General features: G+C 25.3%; 1 protein-coding gene across 1 annotated transcript; it reads right to left on the minus strand.

Annotated features, from left to right (window-relative positions):
• Positions 1 to 3,339: 3,339 nt before the first annotated feature.
• On the minus strand, positions 3,340 to 10,704 carry LOC132924276 (macro domain-containing protein CT2219-like). Its single transcript, XM_060988480.1, has 8 exons — positions 10,537 to 10,704; positions 10,171 to 10,456; positions 6,382 to 6,537; positions 6,153 to 6,269; positions 4,932 to 5,035; positions 4,828 to 4,858; positions 4,663 to 4,736; positions 3,340 to 3,602 (listed from the first exon to the last, which is right to left on the minus strand). The coding sequence occupies exons 2-8, from the start codon at positions 10,238 to 10,240 to the stop codon at positions 3,516 to 3,518; spliced, it is 639 nt and encodes a 212-aa protein (XP_060844463.1). The 5' UTR covers positions 10,241 to 10,456; positions 10,537 to 10,704; the 3' UTR covers positions 3,340 to 3,515.
• Between the last annotated feature and the right edge of the window lie 78 nt (positions 10,705 to 10,782).

A 10,782-nucleotide genomic window follows, 5' to 3' on the forward strand; every position in this document is an offset into this window, starting at 1 on the left:
ACAATATTTCTTATTTAATTAAAAAAATAATATGTATCTGTTTTTAATCATATGAATGATTTATGCCTTAAATAGTGGGTGATTATGAGTTGGTAAATTAAAGTATGTAACATTTTAATTGTTTCTTCCATCAGAGTTCAGGTTTCTTAATATTTATTGACTTAGCCCACCCTGCCACAAATGTCTGCGCACGCCTATGGGATCTACTATATATAAAGGGGCCCTGGAGAGGACTCCGGGAGACGTGATTTTACCAGAGTTAGCACAAGCACCTTCACGCCAGCCTACATAAGAATCTTGTCATTTGGACTTAGAATAATTTTCAATTTAAAAAACACTGAAACAGTTTTAATTAAAAAAAAAAGGACAGGCAAGTGCGGAGTATTGCTCTGCTGTATAGTAGAGGTGGAGAGGTGGGTCATTATAATGGATGTACTATATATTTGAATACAATGATATATAAACGAATAATGTAATCAAACGATTCTGAACGGAGATGATTTTTAAGTCTAGATTATATTATACTCTATATAGATGTAATTAAATTGAAAAGATAAGAGTATTTTTATTTTTAATTGATACAATTTTATTTGTAGGCACGTACTTATTGTCTTACAAGCGTTGAACGCGGCTCAATATAATATTTTATTCCACATTATCAAGGCTGGGCAAGTTAACGATTTTTTTTAACTCGTCAAGTTATTTAGTTATTTTAAAAAGAATCAAGTTAAATTAAATTAAAAGTTACTCATATTTTTTTCGCTAACTTGTTAAGTTAAAAGTTAACTTTAAAAAAAAAAATAACTTAATTTAGTTTAAAGTTAAAATTTTTTAATTTGGAAAAATAAAAAGTTCCAGACACATGATCTTGTTTATTAGATAGTTTTTCTTTACGCTCAAGAAAATTACCAGGTAAATTTAATCACATCTAAGTACCAATTAGCTATCAAAAAACCTAATTTTCTAAAATAAATCCTAAGTTTTTGAATTATTCTTGCATTATTTTTCAGACGAAAATTAACTTGAAATTAACACATTAATCTTAAAAAAAGTAACTTATTAAGTTAAAAGTTAATTTGAAAAAAAAGTGACGAGTTAATTAACTTAACGTATTAACTTAATTTTAACTTTTAAATTTTAATTCGTTAATGCCCAAACAGCCTTGCACATTATAATAATAATATAAGATTAATTTATATTACCTATATTTAAATTATAGTATATTTATTTTTTTGATACAAGTAATTCATTTTTAAGTAGGATTTAGGACGGGTTGCATATTTCCAAATGCATATCAGTCAAATAGTGTACTTACAGGTAATGTTTATAATTTATTTTTAGTTGTGTATAGTTTTTTTTGTAATTTTTTAATTGGAAAATATTGTTACATTATGTTTAGAATTTCAGTAATTTCCAACCTAGCGGATTCTGTTAGCAGAGTGATATGAGAGATATGGTATGTTGAAGCGACATTTTTTTAATTTGTTTGCCTTTGTCAGTTCTGTAACAAAAGTGTGTGTGGCTATGAGTATTTTTATTTAAATACTGATGGGCAGGACTACTATCGTCTACCATACACGTCATGTATTTGTTAATTAGTGTTACACAAGAACCAAAAATTTTCGGTTTGCTGTGTCGAAAACAGGAATATTGTCTAACCACAATAGCATGTGTACATGTGAACTACCTCTATTTTGATATTCAACACGATAAAATGAACGTTTTACATAATGTTCTTTGAACTTTGAAAGTTACATTTTTGAACTTGATCAATTTGAAAAGTGCTCTAAACCTATGATCAAAATAAGTACCTAGCACACACAACTGGGTCTTGTCGAATTAAAGCCGATTTTTGTGCATATGTTAAAACGTATCATCGGACAATGTTATGTACAAATATATTTTAGATAGAGATAGCGAATTTTTGTAAAAAGCTTTGTTTCTTAGAATTCTATAAAGAAAATTAACGCAATACAATTAATGCAATAATAATAATTTTTGGTTTTTAATTTTTATCGGAAAGAATACATTTTTTTTCTTTATATTGTGTAGAAAAAAAATACGCATATTTTGGTGCTGCCTACAATGTTCTAGGATTAAAATTGATGACGGTAAATAACAAAAACTGATAAAATAACACGATGTCATTTAGCATCATTAGCTCTGAAAGGGTTATAATCTTATGGCTGGATTTGCTACTTTATCCGCAGTTGTGTTTCCTTTTTTGTTTTTCCGTAGAATAATTTGCGCATTGCTATAAGAATTAATTTTTGAACTAATACTTTGCATTTAAAAAACAAATTTGACGAGTCCGATGCAAACTTTCGATCTACATTCAGCAGTTCAGACCTTACTACTTTTGAGTAATTTTTTAAAAAAGATTTATTTGTATGTGGATGCCCAACAAATAAATCAGGAAAGGATTTTTCTCTGCATGATCATCAATAAGAATATTGATATATATAATAATAATACCAAATTGTATACACTATGAAATACTCTCAACCATCATATATTGTAATTTAGGAATATATTGTTTGTGTTTGGGAGTAAAAAGATCATCTCACAATTAAGTATATAAGATTAGTAATTTTGACTCAAATTAATAGATATTATTTTTATATAAAAAAATACATCAAATTACATGTTTAATGATTTTTCTTTATTGGACCTAGCCACAAATTTATTTTAACCTATTTTAAATTATAAATTAAGACATATTTTGTTAGGAAAAACAGCAAATATAGTAGTAAGTATCCTTCAAATTTTCAATTCATGACATGATAGTTTATTGTATAAACTAAATTTAAAAGAATATACAAAAAAAAATGTTTAATTAAATAAACTTATATTATATAGATAATATTGCAAGCATATTGAAGAACATCATTTAATAACACAAAATAAAATGGAAAATACATTGTAATAATGAGTTGTCATTATTATTATTATTATTCTATTATGAAATTTAAAAAATAAAAATAATTAACATTTCATGAAGTAGTAAATTCTATCCATTACATGTATTTTAAACGTATTGTTTTAACTGTGATAATATAAGTTATATCACATCAACAATTTAATTTCTGGGAGGTGTAATACATAACACAGACTACTATTTTTCTATTATTATTGAATATATTTAATATAACATACAATCTTAACTCATTTGTAATAGAGGTATTAACTTTGTATTTTGTGACCCGGGTATTAGTGGGTAATTATTTTAAACACTTATAACATAAACAGTCATGGGCTTAGGAAATAGAATTTTTTTTTGAAATACATTAAAACAAAATAGAATTCTAAAATAAATACAAATTAAAACAAAAATACAAATTTAATGAGATTGATATATATTTAAATGCTTTTAAAGTTAAACAATTAACATACTGTATTAATACACTACAATATTGATAATATAAAAAAAGGAAAACGAATTAAAACAATGTATAAATGATTACTTTTAATGCTGTAAAAAAAGTTAGTATATTTTACAATACATGATATTAATTTTATTCAAGGGGGAAAAATAACGGTAGATACTTTTCATAGTATTCTTTGTCAGTATCAAGGAATACACAGAATATTATGCGTTCAATCTGAAAAAGAAATGTTAATACAATATATAAATTTGAGTGCACAAAAATAAAACTTACAAATAAATCACTAATATAATTATCATTTATTATACATATCACTATAGTCGAGCCAACGAAAGAGTACTTTTGGGCGGCGACCAAAACTCCTCCGTTCTCGCGCATTCCCACCACTAAACCTCCCAAACTAGATGGTAGAGTGGGAGAAATTTGGATACAAAACCACGGAGCTCGACCATTTGGATGCGCAAAGGAATAGTACTCTCTCGTTGGCTCAAGTATATAATAAAGGCACTAATCATAATTTAAATCAATTTTTAACACTAAAAGTAAAATAAATATACATAATAATATCAATAATTCAATTAAAATATATTACATACATAAATAACTGCACAAAAAGATGATAATAATGATAGTTTCTATTTTTAACATATTGAAAACATTTATTTAATATAGATGAATAATATTGAAAACCATTTATATATAATTATTAGAATAAATATGTTTTTATTATTTGTTTAGCGTTAATAGCACTTAATGTAAAATAAAAATTTGAGTTTAAATTCAACTTTTATTCAGTATTTGGTAAAAGAATGCTGAAATAGGACATTTTTTATGGTAAAACTTTGATTAAACATAATTATGTTACTTTTTTTAAAATTTGTCCATCAAATAAATAAAATATAATATCATTTATCATTATTATTAAAAACAATTCTTTGGGAAATGAGACTCAATTGTATTCGATACTGCTCCTAGATTATACAGTTGAAATATAGGTAATGAAGTCTAATATAATAACTGTGATGATCTGAGGATTACATATTAAATTCTTTTAAATAATAAAAGATCAGATCACAGTTTTGGCTAATGAAAGTAAATTTGGTATATTGTGCATACGGCATATGATAGACCGAGTTAAAAATCATCTAAATATTTTATTTTACCCATGTCGTATATGTATTTTAATAGTTTAACTAGAATGAGTTTTTTAAACTTTATGATTTTTAAGAGCTTTTATTGATAATATAAATTTAAATGTAAAAATTTGAAATGTTACCAAGTTATGATCATGCTCTAAAAAGTCTCTTATAGCTTTCAAGGCAACAATGGATGCTTCTTCTTGCGGATAACCTAAACATTTTTTATTTATTAAAAATAAATATTAAATTTTAATTTAAAATTGAAACTATGTAAAAAGATATATAAAATATGTCAAATTTACCATATACGCCAGTAGAAATACATGGAAATGCCTGAAATTAAAAATATCAAGTAATAATTAAAAGAAAAAAAAATTATCAATTTTAACTATATTTTAATACTTACAATTGTTCTTAACTTCTTTTCAACAGCTAAATCCAAACTGTTTTGATAAGCTGATTGCAGTTCTTCTGCATTTTCTCCTTTTGGTCCAACTGTATGTATAATATCTATAACAATAAATTAACAATAAGCAAATGGATAATAGAATAAAATTAAAAAAGAAAATAATTTTTTGAAACAATTTATTTAGTAGTTCAATATTTTATGAGTTCATAATTAATGTAAGCAATTAAGCATAGTTAGTTTTAAAGTTAAGAAGTTGCTACACCCATATGTGATGTATCCGTCTCACATTCATAAAAAATAGAAAATTTGCATTCATCAAAATCCATTTTATGTTGTTAGCTTTAACATTAAAGTAAATTTACCTATAATCAAACTTTAAGATAAGAATATTATCCAGATCATTACATAGGATTTTATTGATATTATCATTTATAAGTGAACTATAGCTATGTTAAATATTACAACTTTAAAATGCTTATAACTAAATTTTGAAAAAATAAATAATGTTCAAACAGTACCTATTAAAATAATATTTTAGTATTTATTTAGTATAGAAGTTAATTTCTTTTTTTTGAAAGTAGGATCTGAGCATGTGAATACATATATAAATAAATTTTCATATGACCATTGTTGGAATTAATAATTCCAAATAAAGTGACTGACTGGAAAGGTACCAATAAATGTGAACAGCTCAGTGCTTAATATCGATCATGATCTGTATGCAATTGGAGTTTCATATACAAAAGCAATATAACTATGTGTTAAAAGAAACATTATAGATTAAACATACTATAATTTGAAATACTGTTAACGAAAAAGCTTACCAGAACTCATTAGTAGCTATATGCATTTAAGTAAAATAAATATATAAAACTGGCCAAAAAATCTAAATTATAAGTTAATAACGTTTGTATTAAAGTAACATAAAAATTTAAATTGTACTTGAATTTATCAGATACCATCATATTATCAGTGGTATTGATAAAATGATTATGTAAAGATTGTCCTCCATTTATATTATGATTAACTTTAACATTGAATATATGGGTGTATAACAAATTAACTAATAATAAATAGTTACCAACTTATATTCTAGTAATTTATTGATTGAAGTTAACATTTTTTTTTTATGCGCAGAAATAATTACTATTTAATATGTTTATATTAGATAGATTACAATTTAATTGTATTATATAATTAATGCATTTATCGACTTACATTTTGCTGGGAGTTTGTACCCTTTGGTGATTTTGGCACAACCTGTTTTACAACCATTTAATGTAGCACATTCCTCCAGAAGTTCTCGCCCAGCAGCTTTATGAATAGCGCCATCAACTATAATACATTTAAATATATATTGTAAATAATAAATAATATTTAATTTGAAATATTGGCATGCAATTATTTATAATTTAACATAGAATATATAGATATAATATATTTTTACCTCCTCCACCACCAGCTAACTTAGAATTGGCTGCATTGACAATAACGTCTATTGCTAATTTTGTTAGATCACCTTGATACAAAGATACTTTTTCATTCAACTCCTTATTAAATTCTGGTTTTGGACCATCAATGGGTTTCAAAAATGCTGGTTTAGCTGTAAAAGCAGGAATAACTTTGTTAACAAAATCATATTTACTTAAATATAGTTAATATGCATAAATAATAGCTACAATTAATTATTACTATGAAGATTAATTATCTACCTAATAGTTAATAATGGTATATTGTGCATAATAAAAATACATTATTTAAAACGAAAACAAATATATAATAATATCTTAATATTATTTTACTAATTAAAAACAAAAAACGAAACAGAAAATCAACAAAATCACATTTTTTGAATTGTATAGTGTTCACAGAAATATCTGTAATAGCTAAGAAAGTTTTACTTTTTGCAAGAAAAATGTAGGTTTTAAGGCAAGTCTTTTGGTAAGGCTGTTTGTGTAGAATTATTTATATTATATATCAAATTCAGAAGGCTGATTTTATAGCTTAAAGTCAAAGTAAGTAATCATATACTTAACTGTTTTAACTGTATATTATTATTTTCCTGTTAATATTTATACTTTAAAAAGTCACTTAGCACGTATATATATTTATAATACATGTTTAAATAAATAAAATAAAAAATTATTATTATTGTATTCTTATATTTTACTAATTACATTTTTCAGGTATTTAAGTTATAAAATTTAAAGATAAGTTTATTATTAATGGCTTTTTTAAATATTTTAATTAAAAGTAAATTATAAACATTTAAAAAATTCATTTTTTAGGAATTTTAAATCGATCATTAATTTATTCAAAATTAAAATATCAAACTAAATCTGGACAAGATACTCCAGTTATTCTTAACTTTAAATTTTTAAATTGTTTAATTCACACTAAATTTAAAATTAAAAAGACATACAGATGAAATTTGTTTTCAACTTAACTAACCATGAAATAATTAATTAATCCAGTCCTATAAACAAGTCCCTAAATAACTCTATTTTGAGCATCTCTAATAAAATTCCCTGCTTAGCATCGTTGTATAATGGCTATCTATACTGCTACCACTGCCCTTAAGATATATATTTGAAATCTGATTTGAGACATATCCATTTAATATATTTTATATGTAAACAAGTCATAAATAAAACTAATACAATTAAAAAATAGTTTATTGATCTATTAAAAAAAGTGATTAAATATAGAATGATAGATGTGTAATTCTATGGTAAAATAAGTAACAAAAATAAAAATAAATATTACTGCTCAATGAATTTGAAACATTTTGATGAGTGGTAAAAATATTTAAAATATCATTTTCAAAAGAAATTTTCTAGGAAATCAAACAATTAAAAAATTGCTGTATATTAGGTATACTAGTATTTCAAATAAGCTTATTGTAACACTAATAAATTGGGGTTTTAAAATTTTTTTTTAAGATTTTAAATATCAATGTACGAATTACACATACTTATGAAATAATAACACTTATAGGATGTTAACGAAAACGAATAGCTTAACTATAATAGTCAAAAAAATTTAGTACATTTAATAACAAGGAACATGATGCAAATTGGCATTATTCAGCAGTGAACATCTTAAGTCAATAGTGTAGACTTTTATTTTAGGTTTATTTTAGCAATTTAATTTTACTATTTATAAAATAATATCAATAAAATTACTTAAAACTTTGATTTAAATTCGCATTTTTTTTTTTTTAATTTTTAGCAGAAGATACTTAAAAATGTTATTTTATTTTTATTATTATTATTTGTAAAAGGTAGGTATGTAAAAATTTTCAAATTCAAGTACTTATTTGAATAATTTTAAGTGCATTAAGTAAACAAATTTTAATAATAAGTTTTTATTTTATTTTCAAAAGACCTGCAATTTTTTATGCAATAAACATTGATAATAAACAATTTCTTAAAAGTTTTAAGAAAAAGAAAAAAAATTTTTAAGAGAGCATTTTTTATTGCATTATCCTATCATTGTCTCCATTTTACAGAACATTTTAAAAACTGTTTTGCCAAGGATAGGCTATAGTGATAGTTAAGACTTCAAATTGTTAAACTATATAGTTGAAAACATTATCTAAGAAATATCGTTTTTAATTTTTTTTATATCATTTACACAAAAAGAGTTCTTATTGTTTTAAAATCCATTTTTTTTAATTAACTTTTATTGGTGTTCCAATATCGAAAAATTAAAAACAATATTTAAGAGCCAAAGTGCTTCTTTTTATATGGTGAAAATTTCATTTTTTAATAATGACAATCACTTTCATGATTCTTTCCTGCGCAAAACAGTTTTTGCTGTTTTAAATTTGTAAGACAGAGATAATACATACTCTATAACTATTATAGAAATAATATTTATCATTTTTACAATATGATAACTATTTTTCTTAATTAAATATGTTTTGTAATATTAAGTACCAATTTAATTTCATGATAATATCACAAGCCAAGATTTTATTATCTTTTAACTTAATGTATGTCACAAATTTTGATTATCCACTACCGATGCTTATGTTTTTCTAGTTCAAAGTCCTGAGATTATGATGTATTTTCACTATTAAGATTCTTCTGTGAAAGAGATTTTTCCAAACTGGGTTTAGTGAAAACAAAATTATTTAAGCCACATTAAACAAGTACATTATATCCCGTCTCAAAAGAGAATAATCACTTTTAGCGCATACCTACTACTGACGGTTCCAGCAAATTTCCTTAATATTGCTAGTCGACGTTTTCTGAAGACAATGTATGAACATTTTCAACTAATATTCCTATTTAGTATTATTATATTTAATTTGGGGATCGTCCAATAGTACGGGTCATTGGTGGGAGATGCAGGGAAATGGCTAACAATCGATTGACTGACTGATTATTCTCTTTTAAGACAGGATGTAGATGCAATGATAATGATTTGAGTTATAGAATAGTAGATTTGTATGTAACTAATTAGTTATTTTATAAAATACAAATAAACAGAAAATGGTATTCATTCTTTTAATCTTTTGAATTAATAATAATTATTAAATTAGGTATCTCATATGAATATTATATATTATTTAATCAACTATTATTTCATTTAAATAGTAAACAACCTATGACAAAAAAAATATAGGTATTGTACCCACTCAACAAATCAATAACCCTATCACTGAGTACATTGCATTTTATTAAAGTGATATATTGTTTTTTAAATTAAACATTAAAATAATGATAATACTTAAATAATATTAAAATCAATTGAGAAAATGTATGTAAGAACTAAAAACAAGTATTTTAATTTGTCTATACAACATTTGTATTTTTGACTTGATGTTCCAATGCAAATCAGGAACACCACTACACTAGTTATTTGAAAAATCACACGTATCTACTCTAATTAAAAATCAAATCACCATAAATATGTTGTTAGCAATGATGATGAAACGTGATGACATATCGCTAGCAATAATAAAAATTAATAAGTAATAATAATAATGATTATAAACATAGAATAACCAATAACCATAGCGCCTCTTAACCTACAAAACGTTTGATGCAAATCGAGTAGATTGTTATCTGAAAACCCAGTTCGGAATCCATCGAAAAGCGATGGAAAAACGTGATTCAGGACCTATCAGTTTTACGTCGACAAAAACGACGCAATTGCGCGATGTACAGAGACGGGCGGCCGAGGCGGGGAAAGACATTTTGAAAAATAATATGGACGTGATCCTTACTCGTGCTGTTCAACACCTGTCTATAGTATTCCGGCCATGGTAAAATGGAATCCAAGTTAATCGTAGCCATTTCACGAGAAATCCGAACAAAATAATTGTTGGCGGCGAAACGACGGCCGGGTACCAGCGTAGCAATGAATCGGACCAAACTCCAACAGGACGCCGACAAACACACTGAGCGATCGCCGGGCAGCAGCAACAACAGTGACAGAGAAGCAGTACTGGAAACCTCCGTCGATGAGTGGGAACAAAAACCTCCGTGGAACTGACGAATTTGATGTAATAACTACAATCGTACACGGTGGTATACACGAAAATAATTTAATAATCGGTTAGTATTATTATTATTATTATTACTATATTTACCGTAGGCCGGGACGGACAGAGTCGACGCGAACCGATATGACACGAGAAAGCGACGCGAAGCCGATTGAAACGATAACGAACGGAGAATAATAATAGTAATATTATATTATCGGTAATAATAACTATTATTAATTTATTAATATTTATCTAATGCGTCGCGACTTGGGTATTTACACGATGACGGTGTACCGAAATATCATATAGCATTTATAATTATTATTTTTATTTAATATATTACGCATTGCA

This window comes from Rhopalosiphum padi, chromosome 3, assembly GCF_020882245.1.
Source record: "Rhopalosiphum padi isolate XX-2018 chromosome 3, ASM2088224v1, whole genome shotgun sequence".
NCBI classification, from domain to species: Eukaryota; Metazoa; Arthropoda; class Insecta; order Hemiptera; family Aphididae; genus Rhopalosiphum; species Rhopalosiphum padi.

Bases quoted from the DNA above. Each gene is read 5' to 3' on its own strand.
- LOC132924276 (XM_060988480.1), bottom strand. From the start codon at position 10,240: ATGGCTACGATTAACTTGGATTCCATTTTACCATGGCCGGAATACTAT. The intron at 5,036-6,152 runs GTAAGTCGATAA...TTATTGTTATAG, and splicing joins GTACAAACTCCCAGCAAAAT to ATATTATACATACAGTTGGA. The intron at 4,859-4,931 runs GTAAGTATTAAA...TTTTAATTTCAG, and splicing joins AAAAGAAGTTAAGAACAATT to GCATTTCCATGTATTTCTAC.